Genomic DNA, 25665 nt, shown 5'->3' on the forward strand with positions numbered 1-25665 from the left:
TCCTTTTCTCCAAAGAGACCATTCTGCTCCCAGAAAGCTTAGTTATGAATACACTTGAAATGAGAGCTTTACCAAAGCATGAACCCAGGACACATGCTTTTAAATTGGCAGTTAACATTCTTGAAAGCAATGGCTTAACAATGGTTATAAGTGATGTACTGCTTAAAGTAAAACATGAGCTATACCTGATTACAAATTACATCCAGTCTGTACAAGTTGAATGCATACCATACTTTAATAACCAAGACAATTCAGCTGTTTTTCCAGAGTATATTTCAAACAGAGTTGGCATATAACCCGTATGTAACAATATTGCTGTGATTTGAGTCATATTTAAGGGTCCAAAATATGTTCACAAAAGAACAGTTTGTGAATGTCAGCCGTTTTTTGCTTTATATTCCTTCAAAAACATTCCACCCTGGTCATTCACACTAATCTACATCACTGAAAATAACCAAAATAATTCACAGTCTCACCGCTATGTAAAAATTCTAATTGACTCAATAGGCAAAGGACTGCCCTACTCCTTTTGAGGAAGGAAACCTGCAAGGCAAGTTCTCAATCCCTAAAACCAAGCAGAAATGTTCCAGTGCAGTTGCTGTAGCCATGTATTTAGGCTTTGTATTTATACAATTAAATTTGAGAATTAAACATGGCCATACACATCGCAATAAGCTGCCTCTCATATCAAAAATACAATGCAAAATGACTTGAAGACATTTCCAATAACACAGATTTGAAAAACGGAACGCTTAGACATAACTCCTGCATCTTTCTTTAAGAAGTCATTCATTGCCACTCTTACAAAGTTAGAGGCAGTAATCTATATTAGCGTGTGATTAATCAAAGAGTGCACCTACTACCATGAACTTGGGCCCTATGTCATAGAATTATTTTTGCCTTTCCCCCAAAGAATCATTTGCTCTTGAAGTAATAGGCTTTTTAAGGCACATTTTAACAAAAACCCATCATATACCCAGCTTAAACATGGAAGCTCCACCTGGTTATAGTAATAAATATACCTAAGTAATGTATGATTTACCAAATAGGCTAGTGTCTCTAGCCTGAGGATAAAGTCGTATTAGAAAACTGATTCTTCATTTGCTTATTCAAAGTGAAACATGTAAAAAATATTAGAGAATTAGATTTATAACAATAACCCATAAGTGCCAGGTCTGTTGGCAAAGGTCCAACAGGATATAGCTCTGGAAATCAGGGAGCCCTGGGCTCCTAACCATCCAGGTTTCGGAGTAGGAATCATAAGGAAAGGAGTTAGGGCACCTTAATTATTTTTAGAAATCTCCTTTCAAAATGCACAGACCCTTGGGAGGCTCAAACCTTAAACCCCAACCAGGTATCATCTTAAATTCAGTTACCAGCTTCAAAGAAACAGGACTTGGGGAGAGGAAGGAGAGAGGTTGGAAAGAAGCCACAGAGAGAAGTGGGAAAGTTTAGGCTGGGCACAGTAGCTCAGGCCTGTAATCTCAGCATTCGAGGAGGCCAAGACAGGAGGATTGCTTGGGGCCAGGAGTTTGAGACCATCTTGGGCAACACAGTGAGATCCTGTCTCTACAAAAACAAAATTTAAGAATTAGCCGGGCGTGGTGGTGCACACCTGTAGTTCTAGCTACTAGGGAGGCTGAGGTGGAAGGATCCCTTGAGGCCAAGAGGTAACAGTGAGCTATGATTGTACCGATGTATTCCAGCACAAGCAACAGAATGAGGCCCCCCTCTAAAAAAAAAAAAAAAAAAAAAAAAAAAAAAAAAAAGTTTCAAGTATAAGTTGCTTTAGGGACTTTATATATTTTGCTAGGACCAACTTTGATGTTCTTAGGAGGCTCTGCTTTAAAAAAAAAAAAAAATCTCATTTTCTAATGCCCCACAAGCATGCCTTAGGGTGCTAACCCTTGAGATGCACATAAAATTATCTACTTGGAATGATTTGGCATAGGGGTAGATTTAGGACTCTTAATTTCCTGTTAGTCTAAAGTAAACATAAGTGAAATAATTTCACAGAAACAATTACACAGCTAATTGTAATGTCTCTCCAGCCATCCTTTTCCCACTGACCTTTAGGGGTCTTCAGGATGACTCTTCAGTCTTGCAGAGCATGCTGGTGGCAGGCTGAGCTTGGCTCAATCGTAAGGTGGGAACAAGTGGAGTACATGAGGCATGTTATCACCAGTGAGAAGGAGATGTGGAGGTGACAAAAGTGACTAACAGGATTGAGCTCCATGGTGGGGTTCTGCGATTTGTTCTATTCACTATGGTCATGGAGCAATAAAGAACTGGTCCTGAATAAGCATTTTAAATGCAGCACACCAGACCATCGCACAGGGCCAAAAGTCCAGAATTGTATATATGTTTTTTAGTCTGCAGTTGCCAATCACATACTTTTGGGACAACTTTAGGCCTCTGATGTTACTTTAGCCCTGGGTGGCAGGTACAGAAAAGCCTCCAGAAACCCTGCAATTCAGTGACATTCTTACTTCTCTCCAGTGATCGGCACCATTTTGGAAATCTGGTCCCAAAGTTTCAAAAGAATAGTAATGCAACAAAAAGAAATAACCTCTCTGTATAAAGTGATTATAGAGATGTGTGTTGAGGTAAAGAGCTTCATAAAAACCATTGAGCAGGGAAGCACAGCCACTGCTATAGAAATTTTTAGGTTAAGTCTGGTGCTAACATTATTCTACAAAACTGTTTACACCCATTATAAATAGGGGACAGTTCTTATTGCTCCTGGAGCTTGTAGCTCCAATCTGTTCCAGCTCCACTGAAAAATGATTTTTCTCAATAATTGGTAGCAAAGATTTCCAAATTTACAAAAAGTCATTACCAATGCATCACTTTTTGATTAATTTCTGATTGCCATATAGATATGGACTACAGTATGCATGTCCTTGACACCAAGTACAGAAAAAAAGCTTAGAAAAGTCGTTTTATCAAAGTTCAGTTCAATGAGAAACATGAAAAAGTGCAAAATATGTACAGTTCCTGGCAGTTCTCACACGGGATTTTTTTCACTACAGACCATAAAAGTTTACATTTGTGTAATGAAATGACAATGGATTTCACATCACTGTTAATATACAAGTTTTTGCTTCAAAGTGCTTACTTTATTTATAAAAGAGAAGATCAAGAGGGTTGCAGGAATTTTTTTTTTTTTAACAACAAATCAATGGTATGTGTCCCAATCTCCTTCTTCCTCTTCCTTTAGTGCAACATGGCGCAGCACCCTCATGGATAAGATCTGATTTCAAAAGACGTTCCTGAAACCTCACCTACAGCAGCACTCTAGGGGTCCCATTAGGGGTGGCTCTCTTTTTCTTCTGCAGCCGATTCTGAACCTTTCGAGATTTTACTACTTTCATTCTCACCTCAAAAACTTCATGAATGGCCTTCCGGAAGCAATGAAAATTATAGTCAATTAGCCCTGGAGAAGAGAATAAAAATATTTATAAGTGTCACATAGAAATAATCTCCATCTTTTCATGGGACCCATGGCCAGGACAAGCCAGTAGGGGGCAGTAGAGGATGGTCTTAGCGTAAGGACCATAGATTTCCCTGGGATGTCTGCAGCTGGCCTTCAGAAATTGCTATAAATCTTTAGGAATTATAGGCAAAGTCTTGTGAAGGAAGATTTTTCCTGAGGCAGGGTTCCAGAGCATAGACCATATTTTCAAAGGTTCCTATGACCCAAAAGATTTAAAGAACCACTGAACTGAACTTTTTTTTGTTAACCTTTCAGAATTAAAGATTTCTTACAATTAAGAGAAATCTATAATGAAAAATGTTTCTCCCCAAAGGGCATTATTAGACTGAGTAGAGGCAGACCCTGACTTGGGATCCCAAAGCTGTGTATCAATCAATAAATATTTACTTTTGAGTATCTATTATATTTAAACCATTCTCATAAGCCCGAGGGAAAGCGAAGCCCCTAATTTTAGAGTGTTAACAGTCATCTCGCCAACTCCAGCAGAAATTCAACAACCAATGATACTCAGCTTTTCAGTATTAAGTATTTTAAGTGGAGAAATAATAGGAGAGAATCTTCTTGTGTTTTCAGAAATGTATCAGTGACACAAAAAATAGAATAAAAGATAATCCAAAGTCTTGATGAGTGCATTTTTCATCATTACTAGTAATTTGTAAAAGTCCTGAGAGCAACATTATGTTTACACCAATTAGGATAAGGTGGTCAGTTCTATTTACTATCTTTGAATTTATTAAAATAACTAGCCCAGCAATTATTTCTATCTATCAGTGGATGCTTCTAGAGCCCCGTCCAAAGGAAGAATTAGGATTCCAGCCAAGGATTAAATTCTTCAAACTAGTTATACAACTAACTGCAAGGGGAGGGCGGGGAGGGCACCGTCTAGGTTTCCAGGAGCAGGAAAACCTCTGAGTAGTGCCCTCTGCTGCTTCTGCAGAGAGAGTGAACCACTAGTGCAGTAAAACCAGGAGTCAATTTCCTCAAGGAAAGACCAATGTCATAAGCAAGGGGAAAAGTAATAAAAACAAAGGAGCAAAGGAACGATTTTTAAATGGCAATTTGAATATGAGATGTGAGAGCCTCAAGATTCTCTGCTTTTATGTACAACAAACTGTCTTAAAAAGCTTAGCTAAAAGAACTTGGCTCAATGAGAAGGGTACAATGAAATACTCAACTTGGGAAATTTCAGACATATCCTATTGTTCTTATTTTTGAGGCAGGGTCTCACTCTGTCACCCAGGTGGGAGTGCAAGGCTCGATCACAGCTCATTGCAGTCTCAACCTCCTGGGCTCAAGCAATCCTCCCACCTCATTTTTAAATTTTTCCTAGAGATGAGGTCTCACTATGTTGCCCAGGATGGTCTTGAACCCCTAGGCTCAAGCAATCCTTCCACTTTGGCCTCCCAAAGTGCTAGGATCATAGGCATGAACCACTGGCACCCGCCCCTATTGTTCTTGACAAACCTTAACTTACATATCTTTACACATTTCAAAATGTAACAGTAATCTTGCTGTGTTTGGAATTTTAAGTAAAAGTTCACAACTGAGGCTTTTTAAAGACAGTAAACATCCATAAACAGTGTTTGCTATTTCAACCCTCATGAAAACTTTTTGAAAATACATGAACAGAGACATAAACAAAATAAACACTCTCTTCACCCCACCTACAGTTCATAAGGCCCCACATCCTTCTCTGGTTCAGGAGTTCTCAACCCTAGCTGCACAATAAAAACACCCAGGCACCAGGCACACCAGGAGGCCAGGCACAGCGCAGCACTTTGGGAGGCTAAGCAGGGAGGATCACTTGAGGCCAGCAACCTTTAGCCCTGACTGCCATAAAGTGGTGGTGTGATGGTTGAGAGAAAGTCATTTATATTTTCTATGCCTGAGTAAAATCATCTGTGAAATGAGAGGGTGAAACAAGGTGTATTCCTGTCTATCTTTAAAATACCATGATCTATTATATAATCTGTTCTTGTTTCTAGCAAGATGAAAATAAGGAGTAAAAGATGAACACCATTTAATTTAAAGTTTTGAGGCCAAAGGACACAAAAGGCAATTTGGTCAGTCAGGGTACACACAGGAAAAATACAGGACATCACTAAGCAGCAAGAAAATGTAAATTCACATAATATACCAGTTTTCAGTTATCAACTTTTAAAAATACTAATACCCAATATTGATAAGAACACAGCAAAATAAGTATTCATATTCTCTTCGCAGCATAAAACTGGAAAATCTTTCTGAAGAACATTTTGGTAATATGCATTAGAAGCCCCCAAAATGGGCCTACCCTTTTGATCTAAGTAATTCCACTTTAAATTTTTCCTTAGGAAACAACCAAAGATGCACATAAATATTTAGTGCAAAGGAGGTCATAATGGTATTATTTATAACATCAAAATCTAGAAACAATATAGATGTCTGAAAATAGAAGAATCTAATACAATCATTAAAATGATGTGGTTAAAAAAAGACGGTGAATTGGAAACATGTCTGTAACAATTTAAATGAAGGTTATAAAGTAGAATTCATCATACAATCTATCATAGTTCTTTTAGAAAATGCATATGCAAGAAAGGACTGGAAAAGTATACAGGAAATGTTAAGAGTAGTTATCTGAATGAGACACATCGATAATTATTGGTTTTTTGCTAAATATTATTTCTAAATTTTCTAAAAGAATCTATTACTTTTCTGATAAAAATAAACAATGTAAATTAAGTTTATATGGCCAATGAATTAGGAAAATTTCATGATATACATAAGTGAAATATATATAATATAAAATATAAATATTTTAATATTTATATTAAATATAAAACTATATTAGACAATATGGCCCCAGTTTTGTTGGAAGGAAGGAAAAAAAGGAATGAAGGAAGGGAGAAAAGGAGCGAGGGTAGGAGGGAGAGGAAATAAGAGAGGAGAGCCGGACGTGGTGGCTCACTCCTTTAATCCCAGCACTTTAGGATGTCGAGGTGGGAGGATCACTTGAGCCGAGGAGTTTGAGACCAGCCTAGGAAACATGGTGAGACCCCAATCTCTACCCAAAAAAAAAAAAAAAAAAAAAAAAAAATCCAGGCTGTTGACATGTGTCTGTGGTCCTAGCTACATGGGAGGATGAAGTGGGAGGATCACTTGGGCCCAGGTGGTCGAAGCTGCCGAAAGCCATGACTGTGCCACTGCACTCCAGCCTAAGTAACAGAGCGAGATCCTGTCTCAAAAAAAAGAGAGAAAAGGAGAAAGAAAATCCCGGAAATTTACCATGGGTTTAGCTCTAGATGGTGAAATATGTGGTTTTATTCTACATACTTTCCTAAATTTTCAAAGCATTTTTAATTTAATGGGCTTATATTGCTTATAATATAGAAGAAAAAGGCTATTTCAGGATATGTTACTATTACATATTCAGGATATGTAACTATTTGTTGGAGATTTTTTTTTTTTTTACCCAACAAATTAGTAAATCATACCCTGTTACTAACAAAAGTCCCTAGCTGTATCAGTAAGCTAGGGACTTCTGTTAGTAACTTTTGTTTAGATATTATAAAAGGAGGAAATTAGTTTAATTGCTTTTGTTTCAAAATAAAACTGAATTTGATCCTAAAAAAAATTTGGTGGAGTTAAGTATATTCACGGTCTTCTCTTTTCGGAATCATGATGCCATCCCTGTGTTCTGAAGATTTAAGAAGTATTTTGAGGCTGAACAGAAGTCAAACCACCTGTTGTCCCCTCCTTTACATGGGAAGAACAAAAGATCACACGGTTACCTAAGACCTTCTAGAGGTGTGGACCAAAGTGGAGACCTCCACCCTCAATATAGGCTGGGAGTCTGCTCCCTGGTAAGAGACTTCATTCACAGCCTGGCAACAATGCCCCAGCTAGCTTCCCCCTAGCAGAGATGCCAAGGCCCCTGGGAGGATCATGGGGTTCCACTTCCACCTCGCTGCAATCGCAGAAGCACCACTAGAGGGCAGGCCAGTTCACTGGCCCAGAAGCTGACACTGTGGGCAGGAGCCAGCCCAGCTCTGGACTCCAAGCCAAGGGGGCCTGTGACTGGCATCTGGAAGTTTCGAGGGCCATGCTGTTGTCCACCCACATTCAACAAACAATACATGCAGTAGCAGTCTGATGCTTCTTTTAATGCTTCTTTTAAATCACACCAAAAAGTTACCTTTTCTTTCAAAGCTTTCCTCTCTGACAAAGCAAACGAGAGCCAGGAACTTTGTCACCTCTTTTAAATAAAGCACGGTTGTATTATTAAGCTTTATGATGGCTGTGGATTCCTTGTCATAGGGGGTTCCTGCTCCATCTTCTTTGAGACTAAATGGGGACAGAAACCAAAACATGTGACCATTGAGAAAGAACTAGAAACTGTAAGCCAGTGACAGAGACCAGCTTTAAGCCACAAAAAGTGATCACCATAAGTTGTTTACACTTGCAGTGCCTTTCAGCAAAAGCTCTCAGAAACACACGGGCACAGAAACATACACAGTCCTCAACAGTCATTTCCCACTGACAATGAGTGGCTGTTTGCAGCAGCTGGGCCACTCTCCAGGCACCTGAAGAAGCCAGTTGAAGGATGAGGTTAGCTCTTCCCACCTCCGTGGCCAAGGGCTTCTTGTTTTCTCACCTAGAATAGCCAGGCTGTCAAAAGCATGGTCTGATGAAAGACTAAGAAAGGCTGAAGATATATTCCAAATTCAAGGAGTCTAAAGAGACCTGAAAGCCAAGTGCTAGACTGGATCCTGAATTGGGAAAAACTGCTATAAAAGATAGAATTGGGACCACTGGTAAAATCTGAATATTGTCTATATATTAGATAATAATGTAGCCATGCTAAATTTGCTGAACTGTGAACTGGTTCAACTTACTCTCAAATGGTTCACTGAAAAGAAATAGATACACAATATGTATTAGAAAAAGAGAGATGTAGCAAATATGGCAAATTGGTAAAAACTGATGAATCCCAGTGAAGAGTTATATAGGAGTTCATTTTACTACTCTTGTATATTTTCTGTAGGTTTGAACTTTTTTTCAAAATAAAGAGTTAAATAAGATATCTAGGTCTATTTGGCCAGGCACAGTGGCTCACGCCTGTAATCCTAGCGCTTGGGAGGTGAGTAGATCACGAGGTCATGAGTTCAAGACCAGCCTGGCCAATATGGGTGAAACCCCATCTCTACTAAAAATACAAAAATTAGCCAGGCACCACGTGGTGGCGCACACCTGTAGTCCCAGCTACTCAAGAGGCTGAGGCAGAAGAATCCCTTGAACCGAGGAGGCAGACGTTGCCATGAGCCGAGATCGCGCCACTGTACTCCAGCCTGGGTAACAGAGCAGGACTCCATCTCAAAAAAAAAAAAAAAAAAAAAGATACATAGATCTATTTAAGAAAAGGTGTGGTGTGTAGACACAAATGACTTGGGTTTGAATCTCAGTTCTTTTATTTGCTAGCTATGTGAGCTTGGACAAGTCGAAAAACTTCTTTGAGCCTCAATTTCCTCATATGTACACTAACAGTAATTACTTCAAAGTTTTCTAATGAAGATTAAATGAAATAATGCGTATGTAGCACTAAGCATGATGCTGAGAACATAAAATACACACTTATTATCATGGCTTTAATGACTGAAACTGGACCCTCTGAAGATACCTGTGTAATAAAAGAGTTATGAATCCTTTCCTCACAGGCAAAGGACACTTCCCTAAACCTTTTCCCCCTTACCTAAAACTGTACATAAATTTTCTGATTTATTTTTACTCCCCAAATTTATGAATAACTGACCAGAAATTTTACTTAATTGGAATTGTGTTAAACCTTATCACATTCACTGAGAACTAGCATTTATTAAAGCTTACTATGTGGTATGAACCATTCTTAGTTCTTAAAATGCATTATCCTCTGTCTGCTACAAGAATCCTCTAAGTTTCTAAGGAAACTGAGGCTAGGGGAAAATAAGATAACTTGGTCAAAGCTGACGATAGGGGTAAAGCTAGGACCTCAAACCTTAGATATGGCTAATTTCAAAGTTAATGCTTTAATCCTGTAAATACACAAGGGGGTAGAGTATCAAGCAAGATTTAATGAAAAGCCTGAATTGCACAGAGTATTTTTAGGAAATGTAGGTTTTTAGTTTTGAGAGTATTTTAAGCGGCCATATACATGGCCACTTAAAAGTAAATTGTGAGGCTGGGCACGGTGGCTCATGCCTGTAATCCCAGCACTTTGGGAGGCCGAGGTGGATCACCTGAGGTCGGGAGTTCGAGAACAGCCTGACCAACATGGAGAAACTCCGTCTCTACTAAAAATACAAAATTAGCTAGGCGTGGTAGTGCATGCCTGTAATCCCAGCTACTCGGGAGGCTGAGGGAGGAGAATCACTTGAACCCGGTAGGCGGGGGTTGCAGTGAGCCGAGATCACGCCATTGCACTCCAGCCTGGGCAACAAGGGCGAAACTCTGTCTCAAAAAAATAAAAAGTAAATTGTGGAAGTTCGTTTTTTTGTTTGTTTGTTTTTTTTAAAGGATTAACTGGTTTTTTTAAAGGATGCAACTCACTATAACCTACCAAAACATTAAAGAAAAACCTTTTAAGTGTTGGACCTCAAATGTTAAAGATGCTTTAAAAGAATTCATGAACTTCCATTGCACTGTTTTAACTACTATATTTTAAGGCTCAATCTCTCTTGCTTATAAGTAATGTTCTGAGAACAAGAAACTGAAACATTTAACGTTTTACCCAATGAAGAAAATGGCATTTAAAATTTCCAAGTAAATACAATACTATATAGATATTAAACATTGTGTTTATTAACAGCATTTAATAATACAGGAAAATTCTCAGGTGGTAATGTTAAATGAAAAAAGCAGGATGTAAAATTTTGCATACAAATGTGATCTCATTATCCTAAAAATTACACATGGAAATAAGAACAAACTATATAAAATGTAAACACTGACTGTCTCTAGGTGGTGAGATTATGGGCTACTTTAATTTTATTCTTTAGACTTTTATGTATTTTCTGCAATGAGCATGTATTACTTTCACAATCAGAAAAAGGTAAACATTAAACAAATTAGAAAAACAAAGACTCCACCAAAAATTACAAGTAGAAATTGATGAGGTTTGCAACTGCAAAAACTGTTTTACTACTCAAGTTTTTCATCTATAAGCAATGAAAACGCACGAAGATAGAACATATTTTAAAGTGTGTGTGTGTGTGTGCATATATGTGTGTGTGCGTGTGTGTGCATGTGCGAGCACAGAGCTGCCAGCTGGGGCACAACCTCAGTTGAGAGATTCCTGAGGCACCAGGTCACCTGATTCTAGGGCCTGCTGGTCTCCACTGGGCAGCTGGGGAGGGGCAGCAAGGCCTCCAGTTACAAGGCCACCTGCTTCTTCATTGCCTAAGAAGGCCCCAGGCTCTGCACACAACCCTGCCTCCTGCTGGTTAACAGGACTGGCTTGTTGCTGCTCCAGCAAACAATCTGAGGAAACCCCAGAGCCCACAAACCATCTGTGACCCAGACTGGTTCTTACTAAATCCTGTGGGTTCTCAGAACACTGTACTCCACCAGAGAAAAACCAATCTGACAGCAAAGCCAGGCTGCCTCCTCCTAACCCCTCCCTCCCCATGTTTGTTTTAGCTGGGTAAAAGTAACTCTGATTAACATCATTTACATGAACAACTTACCACTTACATCTAATGACCATATGGCACAATAATGATCAGGCACATTGTTAAGCATGTGCCAGATTAATTGTGTTGTTCATTGTACTTGATTACCATGGCAATCTGCATTGTAATCAGGGTGCATTCATCTTCCATGACTATTTCAAGGTCACCCATGTAAACGGTTTAAAAATAATAGAATGCTTCAGGGCAGTAATCTTGGGCAATAAGGTCTATTTCTAAAGCCAGATGTCAGCGTTTAATTATAACAGTAATAATAAATTATGGCCCCTACATTTATCCAGAGTCTACCAGGTAAAGGCACGTTATGAGCCTAATGATATTTCATCCTCAATACAATCTTGTAAGTATCACTTTCCGTGTGTGTGTGTGTGTGTGTGTGTGTGTATGTGTGTGTGTGTGTCTAACAGTTAACAGAGAGAATCCGAGCTGAGTGGGCAAAGGATTTTTAAGCAATGGAAGAGAGAAATGGAGACTAGACTCTCACAAAAGCTGACAAAGGAGGCAGAGTGTCAAGCTGTGTAAGGCAGGTCACAGGCAGTGAGTAAAGAGGAAGATGAGCAAAAGCTTTACCTCATCAATTAGATGAGGATGTCAGATACAATACAGATAGCAACACTTTAACATCTTAATAAGATGAACAACTAGTTCACACCTAGTCAGTCTGTACATCACCTGTTCAGCACATTTATAATTATGTAGAATTGTTTCTACATTGGGTAACATAATCAGTTTCCCCCACTCCTTGTTTATTTTATATTAAGTGTATAGAAAGCTCTGTTTTCTAAGAATGGTATGTTAACAGATTTTTTTCAGCAGAGGATCAGGAATCAGATCTGAGTTCAAATTCTAGTTCCAATCCTTACTGATAGTGTGAGCAAGGGTAAGAAATGTAACCACTCTGAACCTCAGTTTTTTCATCTGTAAAGTGAATACACTACAGGTGACCTTAAACAACACAGATTTAAACTGCCTAGGTCCACTTATACATGGATTTTCTTCTGCTTCTGCCACTCCTAAGACAGCAAAATCAACCCCTTCTCTTCCTCCTCCTCAGCCTACTCAATGTGAAGACAATGAGGGTGAAGACCTTTATGATGACCCACTTCCATTTAATAAATAGTAAATACATTCTTTCTTATAATTTTCTTCTCTGTAGCTCACTTTATTGTTAAGAATACAGTACATAATACATAACATACAAAATGTGTGTTAATCAATGATTCATATTATTGGTAAGGCTTCCAGTCAACAGTAGACTATTAGTATTAAAAGTTAAGTTTGTCCGGGGGGAAATATATGTGGCTTTTTGACTGTTCAAAGGGTTGGTACCCCAACCCCTGTGTTGTTCAAGGGTCAAATGTAATTCCTGCCACGTCGAATAGTTGAGAATTAAATGATAACCTGGGCACAGTCGCTCATGCCTATAATCCCACCTACTTGAGAGGCTGAGGTGGGAGGATCATTTGAGCCCAGGAGTGATCTATCCTGGACAACACAAGGACACCCTCTTGCTAAAAAATTAAAATAAATAATACAAAGCATGCAATGAGATTAGCATAATGCCTGGCATTTGCTCAATAACTGTTATTATTGCATGCTAAATGGTATATTTATTTATAGATTTCAGTCATTTAAGACAAAAATGTTAAAGTCAAGTAAGTAAATGTAAATGCAAAATGCCTGAAAGGTTATGAAGGAAGGATGGCTTGATTGTGGCCTTTAAGAATGTTGTACTTACCCATAAATACAAGAGATGTCAATAACCACATCTATCATATCACAGCAGAGCTCATAGGTCTGCATATCCACTGGAGTACTATCAGTTGCAATATAAATTTTACTGACCACATCAAATAGAAATGCCTTTTCAATTCCAGAATTCTGAAATTAAAAAAAAAAAGTTGCCTTAAAGCAACAGTCAACTTCAGACCATGTCATGACTACACAAAATTGAATGCCATTCTCAATGTAAAATACAAAATGAGCAAAACTCAAGTTACTAAAAATTTAAATTGTATCATTTTATTACAATTTAAACTTCACTGTCATATACTTCTCTATACTGGACTTGCATAAGAAATAAAAAGTAGAGGCCGGGCATGGTGGCTCACGCCTGTAATCCCAGCACTTTGGGAGGCCAAGGCAGGCAGATCACCTGAGGTCAGGAGTTCGAAACCAGCCTGACCAACAGGGAGAAACCTGTCTCTACTAAAAATACAAAATTGGCCGGGTGTGGTGGTGCATGCCTGTAATCCCAGCTACTCGGGAGGCTGAGGAAGGAGAATTGCTTGAACCCAGGAGGCAGAGGTTGCGGTGAGCCAAGATGGCGCCATTGCACTCCAGCCTGGGCAACAAGAGCAAAACTCCGTCTCAAAAAAAAAAATAATTCGAATGACCACCAATTATTTATTTTAGGTAACCAAATTGAGCAATATTTCCTAACTCGTAGAGATACATACCTGCAATTGGGAAAAGGCCAAGTAAAAATACTTTTACTGACTGTAAATTTTAAAATAAGCTTAGAAACACTAAACAAACACACTCAAAATTGTGTAATGACAGAGTAAACGTGAGTATAACCAATAGGTCTGCGTCAATTCAACTCAGCAGAGCCTACCTGGAGCTGGTGATGTGTAGGGTTCATTCAGTACATCATTCACAGCATATTAAACTTATAAAAAGCTATTCAACAGTCTGCGTCTTATCAATAAAGCCAAGTTTTATGTTCCCTACCTCTGGTGGGGCTCTATTAATATTGAATGATTGCCTACAGCTTGAATAAACACTCCAATTATACCAGTGAAGTGCAGGAATGCATTCGAGTAGTTAAATTTTATTTTTATTTTTATTTTTAGAGACAAGTTCTCGCTCTGATGCCCAGGCTGGAGTGCAGTGGCACAATCATGGCTCACTTCAGCCTCAAACTCCTGGGCTCAAGTACTCCTTCCACCACAGCCTCCCAAGTAGCTGGGGCTACAGGCATGTGCTACCACACCTGGCTAGTTTTTACAATTTTTTTGTAGCGACAGGATCTCACTATGTTACCTAAACTGGTCCCAACCTCCTGGCCTCAAGCCATCATAACGCCTCAGCCTCCCAAACTGGGGCATGAGCCATCAAGCTGGGCTGGGAGTTAAGTTTTAAAGTATCTAAAAGAACACGTAGAAGTAATCTTTAAAAGTAATACTTAAATGACCTTGAAATGCTATAGAAGCAATCAGAAATAAGATCTTTTTCACTCTTGCAATGTTATTTTCAAATTCTACAAGTGACTCAAACAGGAATATTATTTACTTACTGAGATAAAGATGTTCAGCAAATTCTCCAGAGTTGGGAGTTGTGGAATCAGTTTCTGAACCACTTTGCTAAAAGCTTCAAATATTGAATGATCATATATGCTTGTCAGATAAAAGCTGAAAGAGGAAACGGTATTTCATCATGTTTTCCCTTTGAATGAGGAACAGGCTGCTTAGGCTATGTCAAAACACCGGTAATCTGCCTTCTGTATCTATAGTCCTAACACATACAGTCCAGCCCCCTTCAGAATTTACAGTGACCTCGGTAAAAAACAAGCCATTCCTCCCCACCTCCCAAAAAGCCCGAGCTGTGCCTCTTCTCATCTGCTGTGCCTATTCTCATCTGCCGACTGGCAAGCTTACAACCGCAGCAATCTGTGTCCATCCCAGCTTCCTGACATTCTGCAAGACAATCCATGCCAGATCATCTTTACACAAGCCTCTTAGGTTGTCCCATTAGTAACTTATATTCTTGATATTGAAGCAACTGTTTTTTTTCCATTTCACAATTTACAAAATGATGCGTGTACTACCTCACAAAAAATGACAGAAACATTGTTTTCCTTTGTGAGGATTCCTATTTGGATTGTTTTCAGACTACTCCTTTACTTATAATTACAGATAGTATCTTTATCAAGAACTGTAAACTTTAGCATCAACTAACTACTAAAATTATATTCATGAGTTTTCTATAATGTGTTTCTCCTGTGAGGGGAGAACCTTAGCTTTGACCATTTGTTAAAAAACAAAAAAACATCGCTTTCACTAAAGATTAGCATTAGTACATGCAAAGCTCATTTTCCCCTAATCCTATCCATCTATAGCACGAAACAGGGTAAAAAGAAGGTAAATTACTGCCCATGCCAAGCCAATCATGGTGACTCCGAACCCCAAACTTGCTTTCTTCCATCCTTTATTGGGATCCTTAAGGGGTTTCTGTTCTCACCTGAGGTGAATTTTTTCTAATCCAGCATCTGCAAGGTCATCGTTTGCCCTCTGGTGAATATCTCTTTGGGTTTCAATTTTGTGGTCATCTGACAGACCATCCACTTTATGAATAAACACTTCGAAGTTGATGTCGGTATTCACTTTGTAGGCCCTGGTCACCGTGAGGTGGAGCCTGGCCAGGGCTTCCATGTAATCATCCTAGGACCAAAGGCAATGCCTGTGAGAGAAGGCCGCTTTGCTTCCTGAGCCTCCCACACACACACTCTTCACCTGGAAACCATGTGGCTGCAACCCCCCGAAATATGTTGCAAAGGTTCCCCTCAGCAAGCTGGCTTCTTATAATTCCAGTGTGAAAACTTAAGTTCTGTTAACAAAGAGAGGAAAAAGAAAGGCTAAAAAAAATGCAGCTGATTTAGGCAGTTATGACTGAGGTTGATGACAGTCATAAAGATCAGAGTTGGCTGGGCGCGGTGGCTCATGCCTGTAATCCCAGAACTTTGGGAGGCCCAGGCAGGTGGATCATGAGGTCAGGAGATTGAGACCATCCTGGCTAACACGGTGAAACCCCTTCTCTACTAAAAATACAAAATATTAGCCAGGTGTGGTGGCATGCGCCTGTAGTCCCAGCTACTCAGGAGGCTAGGAGGCTGAGGGAGAAGAATCGCTTGAACCCAGGAGGCAGAGATTGCAGTGAGCTGAGATCACACCACTGCACTCCAGCCTGGATGACAGAATGAGACTCGGTCACAAAAAGAAAAAAAAAAAAAGATCAGAGTTGCGGTTTCAGGAAGAGAAACAGACCCTACTCCACATAAGACCTTCCCCAGAATACTGTTCCTCCTAACTTTTCCAGTCTCTTGTGAACTGTGATGAACAATTAGAGATGGAGGCATGATACAGGCCACTGGGAGGGTGGGGAAGGAGCTGAGGAGCAATTTTAAGAACGACTGGTTCAGTGCAGAAGTCAGCAGACCACAGTCTGCAGGCCCTGTGCCTGTTTCTTAAAAGTAAGTTGTATTGGAACGTGCTCATTTGCTTTCATATTGTCTAAGGCTGCTTTTGTGCTACAATGGCAGAGTTGAGTAAGTTTCCTCTAGAGAAACTCCTCAGAGACAGTACAGTCTGCAAAGCTTAAGATGCTTGCCATCTGGCCCTTTACAGAACAAGTCCCCTGGTCTAGAGGAATTGCCCCAAACAATACTTTTTTCTTCTTCCCATGCCTATATAATGAACACCTGTGTATTCATCTCTGTTTAAGAAACAAAACATCTACAAAAGCTCTCTGTGTTTCTCCTCATCCTCCCAACCCACGCTATCCCTCTACCCCCTCATCCTCTAGAGACAACCACTATCCCAAGTTTAGTATTTATTCCCACTCATGTATACATTAATACAGACATATATGTCCCCAAACATCACATATAATTCATTTACATTGTTTAAAAATGGAAAGAAATATTAAGTTGTGTGTATATTATAGTTTGCCTTTTTCATTCAACACTATGTCAGTGAGATTCACCTATGTTGAATGTTATGTGTAGTACATAACTACAATGCATTAGTTCCTTTTAATGGCTCTATAAAACTTCCTTTTATGGATGATCTATAATTTATATTTGCCTGCTGATGGACATTTAATATTTCCATGTATATGTGATTACAATGATATATGTACAGTCTCATGTACATGTGGCTTACTCTTAAGGGTGACTTGTCAGGTCATAGGTAGGAGTGCCTTGACTGTACCTGGAAGTGTGTAAACAGCATCTGATGCTTCAGACCCTCACCAACAATTGGTGGTGTCAGATCTCTTATTGCCAATTTGAAGGGTGTGAACAGGTCTTGTTTTTATAGCCAAAAAAAAAAGGAAAGAGATCTGTAGGACAGAATCTAAATGCCTTCCCCCTCTGCCCCGCCACTTATGCCTCCAAACCTGGTAAAAACAGAAAGCCAATATAATTGGGGGTGTTTTCTGGCATTCTTCTATGCTCCAAACATCAATAAAAATGTATCCTTAGTCTCTAGGTAAATCAAATATTAATTATACAAATAGGAAACAATGAAGAGGGAAAAACCGCAAATGGAGTCCTTCCCATCCTTCACACTCTACAGAGTTGTTTAGAATAAAGGACAAAAGCCAGGAGCAGTGGCTTGCGCCTGTAATCCCACCTACTGGAGAGGACTGCTTGAGTTCAAGACCAGCCTGAACAACACAGTGAGACATCTATCTATCTATCTATCTATCTATCTATCTATCTATCTATCTATCTATAAAATTAGCCAGGCTTGGTGGTGCGCACCTGTAGTCCCAGCTACTCAGAGGCTGAGGCAGGAGAATTCCTTGAACCCAGGAATTTGAGTTTACAATGAGCTATGATGGTTCCACTGTACCCCAGCCCATCCTAGGTAACAGAGTGAGAGCCTGTCTGCAAAAATTAAATAAAATGAGGCCGGGCGCAGTGGCTCATGCCTGTAATCCCAGCCCTTTGGGAGGCCAAGGTGGGCAGATCATGAGGTCAGGAGTTCAAGACCAGCCTGACCAACATGGTGAAACCCCGTCTCTACTAAAAAAATACAAAAATTAGCTGGGCATGGTGGCGCATGCCTATAATCCCAGCTACTCAGGAGGCTGAGGCAGGAGAATTGCTTAAACCTGGGAGGCGGAGGTTGCAGTGAGCCAAGATCGCGCCACTGCACTCCAGCCTGGGCAACAGAGCAAGACTCCGTCTCAAAAAAAAAAAAAAAAAATTAAATTAAATGAAAGGCAAATGTCGGATGCTGGGTCAGCAGATTAAGCATTAAAAACTAAAGGTATTACTGTATGGTTCCACATAGATGAAATTCTAGAAAAGGCAAACTAAAGTGACAGCACTTCAGTGGTTGCCTGGGGCTGAGCGTTTCAGGGGACCACCTGAGAAAGGGCACAAGGGAACCTTTGGGGTGGTGGAAATATTCTATATCTTGAAGGAGGGGTGGTTACATGGTGTACACATTTGTCAAACCTGTTGAACTGTACACTTAAAATGAATGCATTTTACTACATGTAAATTACACCTCAAGAAAAGTGTTATTGCTGTCTTTAACTGAGGAGGGGAGTTAAGGGAACATGTCTGTGAGCAAAACTACCCCATGTCAAGAGAGCATCACATCTCCAAAGATTGGAAATTGCTACTCTAACCTCCCTGCCAAGTATATAAAATGGTCTGATTACCAACTAACTGAAAAAGCAGCATGTAGCTACAAGGACTAAAAAAAAAGAAAATACTTGGTTGGTTAGAACAGAGGGATTGCAGGTGATTTTTCCCATTATTTATTACTTTCTTTGACAAATAAAAATTAAGGTAAAATACACTGCATAGTTTCTACTATGAAATTAGATCTGGGGATTATGGGCAGGTCACAAGCACCAGCACAGATCAAGAAGAAACTCTCTTTTGGATCCACAGCACATGTGCAATGGCTTCAGGAGATATGGTGCATTCTGTAGGCTGGGGAGTGGGGCTGGGGTGTCACCACAGATCATGGGAACCACTCTTGCTTTCATTCTTTTTTATTTTATGACATTCTGTGAGTACACATTTACTCCTGGGGGATATATTTATCTGGCAATCCTGTGACTGTAAGGAATTCATGAACAAAAAATAAAAATATGAGGAGTGAGAACAAAATAGCACTGCTTAGAAATAAAGGAAAGGGGCCAGGCGTAGTGGCTCATGACTGTAATCCCAGCACTTTGGGAGGCCGAGGCGGGTGGATCACGAGGTCAAGAGATCGAGTCCATCCTGGCCAACATTGTGAAATCCTGTCTCTACTAAAAATATAAAACTTAGCTGGGTGTGGTGGCTACTCAGGAGGCTGAGGCAGGAGAATCACTTGAACCCAGTTGGCAGGGATTGCAGTGAGCCAAGATCGCACCACTGCACTCCAGCCTGGTGACAGAGTGAGACTCCATCTCAAAAAAGAAAGAAAGAAAGGAAAGGACACTCAAGTGCTGTGGAGACACTTCCCTAAAGTTTTGATTTTCCTGTCAGTGCTTCTAATCACATTCCATAAAGATTCCTGCAAACATGATTTTTACACTCTGCTTCCAACTGAAAAGTATACTAGGTTTTGAAACTGCTTATTTAATTATTCCTTATTTTAAATAAATTACAGTAATCAACAATGCTTTTCCTACTGTTTATTTTTATGTGTGGTTTTTTCTCTTTTTGAGATAAGGTCTTGCTCTGTCACCCAGGTTGGAGTGCAGTGGCACAATCATAGCTCACTGCAGCCTCAAACTCCTGGGCCTAAGTGGTCCTCCCGCCTTGGCCTCCCAAAGTGTTCGGATTATAGACATGAGCCACTGTGCCCAGCCTTCTCTTTTTAAAAAGTGTAACTTTAGGCTGGGCGCAGTGGCTCACGCCTGTAATCCCAGCACTTTGGGAGGCTAAGGTGGGTGGATCACGAGGTCAAGAGATCAAGACCATCCTGGCTAACATGGTGAAACCCCATCTCTACTAAAAATCAAAAAATTAGCCGGGCGTGGTGGCGGGCGCCTGCAGTCCCAGCTACTCGGGAGGCCGAGGCAGGAAAATGGCGTGAACCCAGGAGGCGGACTTGCAGTTAGCCAAGATCGTGCCACTGCACTCCAGCCTAGGTGACAGAGCAAGACTCTGTCTCAAAAAAAAAAAAAAATTGTACCTTTAAAAAATGAACTTCTCAAACATTCCTATATCTTTCTCTGCCCCACAAAAAACACCCAAGAGAAGAGCCAAGGATAGTATTATGCATCTGTAGTCCCAGCTACCTGGGAGGTTGAAACAGGAGGATCACTTGAGCCCAGGACTTTCAGGCTGTAGTGGGTTATAATCACACTTGTGAATAGCCACTGCACTCCAGCCTGGGCAACATAGTGAGACCTCGTCTGAGGAAGAAAAAAAAAAACTTCAAGAAACAAAATTAAAATAAAAAACACATTTACCAATCTAAATTGAAGGTCTGCCTTCAATTTAAAAATAGGCAGATGTACCTATTTTAGCCACATTATAACCATATTAGAAACACCTAAAATAGATGACACTGTAAATTTGAATTCCCATAAATGCAAATTGCTATGTAAGCACAACGTGGTATTTAAGTAAGTACTTACTAATCCATTGTCTTGAAATGATGAGTCATCTGGTTGGAAATCTACTCACCCATGGGTGGGACTACTACAGCTACCCAGTTCAACAACTACAGAAACAGCTGCTGCGTGACTTAGGGAGAAAAATGGAGCTTAGAAGAGAGAGATGAGCATGACATCCCTGGAGCCTCCCCTTCCCTACAGCAGCACGCACACACCCCATCCACTCCCCTTGAGCTCTAAGCTCCCTAATTTATGGTGCTGGCAGACCTGAGACAGTAAAGCAGGGGATACTGCCAAGACCACAGATGGGCCAGAAAACAGGTCAGTACAAGTGGGACAGTCAGGAAAGCAGCTGCTGACAGCAGGCCCTGGACGTGGTGCAGATAACACATGCGTTTCTGGGTAGGCCCATGGGAAGAGAGTAAACTGCTGATCACAGATCAGGCATTGGATTTGAAGTCCCCCTCCTCCACACCCCTACCAAAAAGGAAAGGAAGAACCCTTCTAACCATTGGCCATGCTCCCACAGCCATACATGTACACAAATGCAGCCACTTGGAACTGAGAGGCTTAGTTGAAAATTTTGTTATTATTATTTAAACAGGCACCTAGTTCCTGAATGAACTTACGATCCTCTCAGGCATGGGGAGTCTACTCAGAGGATGGTTCTCGAGCATGGGCTCAGAATGATATTATCGGGAATAGTCTTTGTAACACTTCAGCCCTAACAGCTCTGGTGCTCCTAGAAAGGCCGGGTGTGCTTTGCGGGGCGATGCACAGCCGCAGCTGGCCAACCTGTCTCACTGTGGGTCCACAGTTCCAGGGAAAGGGCACAACCTGAACCTCAGAGTTGGTTCAGTGCATGCCGAGAAGGGCTGATGCCATTTATTTCCCCCCAGCTGCAAAAGGGAGCCCCCGGGGAGCCTTCAGGCTGGGCCATATGTCATGGGCACTTTCTAAGAGCCCCAGATATGGATAGTTTGGAAAGCACCAATGCCTCTATCCTGCTGCACATCCCCTTCCTAAAATGTATCTGCCTGACACGCAACTGTGGTCCTACTGTCCCCCTTTGCCTCCCCTTTACACCAACTACAGTAGAAAAGCCCCAGGATATAAAAAACCCAGGGTGCCAAGGAGCCAATGTGGAATGCTAGAAAAGAACCTGATACAGGGAATGACTTGCGACTGGGAACGGGGCTCTTCAAAGCATAGGAAACGGGTTCCCAATTCTTTGCTTCCAACAAAGTGAAAGGAGAACCTACTCCGGAAGCCTGTTGTTAAACTACTAAAAATAATTTTTCATGATAGAAAACTTGGTAATTTAGGGGATATAGCTTGGAAGGAATCTGAATAGCAGGATGAATGCTAGAATAAAACTCACCTCATATCCACCTACTTACTTATGTGAATAAAGTTTCTCAGTGCTTATAACTATATAAACAGAAAACAAAAATGGAACTGATGCCAAATATTGTCTTATTCAAGCATGGATATATGAAGTGGAAAAAATATCAAACATCCATCTTCTGAAGAGGGATATTTATCTCAAATTTTACTTTTTATATGTAATAATCACCTATAAAATACATAATTATATTATCTTAAGCAATAATTATAATAATTTATTTCAGAAGAAAAATTTTCACACCTAGAACTTTATCTTCATAGGAAATAATAAACAGTTTAAAATGTAAATTTATATACATGTTTTTGTTGCAGAGAACCTGTGATCTTTTGTAGATGTTGACCAACGGTACCATAGTGGGGATGACATATTTGGCCTGAATGGTCCCCTCCATCAGTGAGGTTTCCTAGGTCTATGATTTGCTGAAGTGTCAATTGTTCCCTAATGCTCAATGGGTTGATTGTTGGTCACGGCTAGAGCCTTTTATCTTTGGCAAAGTCTGAGAGCCCTGACCAAGAAACACTTGTTTGGTAGAAAGGCCTATTCCAGAGTTTAAAAACCAAACCAAAAACATGGGGTGGGGTGGAGGGGACCGGCCAGGCCATCATACCCCTGAGACTCCGAGCTTTACCTGTGAGTCAATGACAAATATCAGTGCTCCTGTTCCCCGGAAGATCATCTCATAGTCAAACGTAGGGTCAAAAAAGTCAATCTGTCCTGGGAAGTCCCAAATCTGAAAATTGACAAAGGAGCTGTTGGAAACATCTTCCCGGCATATCTTATTAGTGCTCTCCAAGAACAGAGTTTCGTTGGGAGACATTTTGTGAAAGACAACTTTCTGAATAGACGACTTGCCGCTTCTCCTCAGGCCCATGAGCAGGATTCTCGGCTTCACTTCAGTGCTGAAGGGGTCACTGAAGTCCAGAACTGGAGAAACCACAAAATGAGAATGAAGGTGAGATGCTTTCACAGCGGTTAATTAGAGGAGTTTCACTTCCACCTCAAATGTGATTTATGATTCACAGATGATGCCACTCTTCCAAAGAGTGCTAACTGCATCCCTCCACTTAAACCCCAAGTCTTGCTGACTTCACAGCCTTAACACTTAACCGCTGGTCTATACTTCCCACCAGGCAAAGGGGACAGCTTTTGCTAAGTGCAAAACACTCAACAATACAGTCTCGCCACTTCTTACACCATCCCGGGGCCCAGACACCAATATAATGCCACATCACAAGCAGGGACTCAGGAGCGTGAAGAGAGATTTATTTCCTGGAGCAGACTGTGGAAAGAATCCAGGTCTGAGCATTCAGGAGCCATATTGTTCTCCGAGAAGCCATCACTAAAGAGATGCTTGCTGACGTGAGTTATGCCTCTCAGTCACCCTCCTCTGGCTAGTACTCTTCCAAGCCACGAAGGCCTGGAAAATGGGCCTTGGACTAGATGTCACAGGTTTGGACTGTGTTACACAGCAGATACAAAGTTTGTGACAGGCAGACATCTCTCAGGCCCACCCTGGCTCAGGGTCCCCATCTAGTAAGGTAGCTACTAGCCAAATACAGCTATTTAAATTAAAATTGATTAAAATTAGAAATTCAAATCCTCCTCCTATGATGTTTCTAGAGAAGCCAAATTCATAGACACAGAATGTTTTCAGGAGTTGGGGGAAAAGAGGAATGGGGAGTTCTATGTTTAATGGGTATGTAGTTTCAGGTGGGGGAATATGAGAACATTCTGGAGATGGATGGTGGTGAGGGGCGCATAACAGTCACATTGTTATGCGCCCCTCACCGCCAAAAATAGCTAAAACTGTAAATGTTATGATGTTATATATATTTTATCACAATAAAAATTTGGGGGCTCCTCAGTTTCATCGTGGCAAGTACTCAACAGCCACATCCAGCAAGTGGCTAACGTATTGGACAGCACAGACACAGAACAGCAGTGCCCAACCTTTTTGGCACCTGGGACCAGTTTTGTGGAAAACAATTTTTCCAGGGACCAGTGGGGTGGTGGGGCGGTTTCAGGATGATTCAAGCAGGTTACATTTATTAGGCACTTTATTTCTATTATTATTGCATTGTCCTATATAATGAAATAACTCTCAAGTCACCATAATGTAGAATCAATGGGAGCCCTGAGCTTGTTTTCCTGCAACTAGACAGTCCCATGTGGGGGTGATGGGAGACAATGACAGATCATCAGGCACTGGATTCTCACAAGGAGCGTGCAACCTAAATCCCTCACATGTGCAGTTCACAACAGGGTTTGCACTCCTATGAGAATCTAATGCCACTGCTGATCTGACAGGAGGCAGAGCTCAGGCAGTAATGCGAGCAATGGGGAGCGGCTGTAAATACAGACCAAGCTTCGCTTGCTCCCGCACTGCTCACCTTCTGCCATGCAGCGCAGTTCCTAACAGGCCACAGACTGGTACGGGTCTGTGGCCCGGGGTTTGGGGATCCCTGACATAGAACATTCTTATCCTCACAGAAAGTTCTAGAGGCCAGCACTACACCAGTCCCTGGTAACAAAAATTCAATCTTAAAATCCTTTGCTAAGGGTCCTAGAGGGATTAGGCATTACTGGATAAAAGTAGGAGTTGGTGGGCTGGGCGCCGTGGCTCACACCTGTAATCCCAGCACTTTGGGAGGCCGAGGCGGGCGGATCATGAGATCAGCAGATCAAGACCACCCTGGCTAACACGGTGAAACTCCATCTCTACTAAAACTACAAAAAACTTAGCCGGGCGTGGTGGCGGGCGCCTGTAGTCCCAGCTACTCAGGCGGCTGAGGCAGGAGAATGACGTGAACCCGGGAGGCGGAGCTTGCTGTGGGCCGAGATCATGCCACTGCACTCCAGCCTGAGCAACAACGCGAGACTCCGTCTCAAAAAAAAAAAAAAAAAAAAAAGGAAGTTGGTGTAACAGCTCAAAACCCTGTAGGGCTCTCTCTTTCCTTTGTTCTTGAAACATAGAGTATTAATTCCACAATGTTCTTTAGTCCTAGAAAACCACTTAATTGGTAAGCAGCCTTCCTAATTGACCAAGAGCGTGTACATTTCACAGGAGTAAAGGAAGTATAGACCGTGGTTCAGTGTTAAGGCTCTGAAGTCAGCAAGACTTAGGGTTTAAACTATCAGACCTCGAAAAAGATACTTAGCTTTTGAGACTCAATTTCAAAATCTACAAAATGGACTTGATAATGAAAATAAACATCTCATAGGGCTGTTATAATAAATGAGATCAAGGACCTAAAACAATTATTAAAACTAAGACTTACAAATGGTGCTGGGCCAACTTGATATCCACATGCAAAAGAACGAAGTTAGACCCTTATGTCATACCATATACAAAAATTAACTCAAATGGATCAAACATCTAAGTTGAAGAGCTAAAACTATAAAACTCTTAAATCAAAATGTTTTATTTAAGAAGGAAACATAGGTGTAAATCTTGGCAACCTTGCATTACGCAATGGTTTCTTAGCTATCACAGCAAAAGCACAAGCAACAGAAAAAAAAAAAACAGATGAACTGGACTTCATCAAAAATTTTAAAAGTAAAAAGACAACATACAGAATGGGAGAAAACATTTGCAAATCATACGTGTGATAAGAGTCTAGTATCCAGAATATATAAAGAATGCTTATAATTCAACAATAAATGACAACACAATAAAAAATGAGCAAAGGATGTGAATAGACATT

The 25665-nt window shown here is 40.7% G+C and overlaps 1 protein-coding gene across 3 annotated transcripts in view; it reads right to left on the bottom strand.

The window, feature by feature from the left end:
- Positions 1–216: 216 nt before the first annotated feature.
- The window catches only part of RRAGD (Ras related GTP binding D), a 47731-nt gene continuing 22282 nt past the window's right edge, over positions 217–25665 (bottom strand). For all 3 annotated transcript variants that reach the window (XM_063724901.1, XM_024249036.3, XM_054557857.2), the window contains 6 exons: positions 22590–22885; positions 15442–15641; positions 14498–14612; positions 12938–13080; positions 7674–7822; positions 217–3436 (listed from right to left, as the gene is read on the bottom strand). In XM_063724901.1, the coding sequence (XP_063580971.1) occupies positions 3285–3436; positions 7674–7822; positions 12938–13080; positions 14498–14612; positions 15442–15641; positions 22590–22885 (1055 nt within the window). In that variant the 3' untranslated portion in view covers positions 217–3284. The remainder of the gene's footprint in view (positions 3437–7673; positions 7823–12937; positions 13081–14497; positions 14613–15441; positions 15642–22589; positions 22886–25665) is intronic.

The sequence above is a fragment of the Pongo abelii genome, chromosome 5 (genome assembly GCF_028885655.2).
Source record: "Pongo abelii isolate AG06213 chromosome 5, NHGRI_mPonAbe1-v2.0_pri, whole genome shotgun sequence".
Taxonomy (NCBI): Eukaryota; Metazoa; Chordata; class Mammalia; order Primates; family Hominidae; genus Pongo; species Pongo abelii.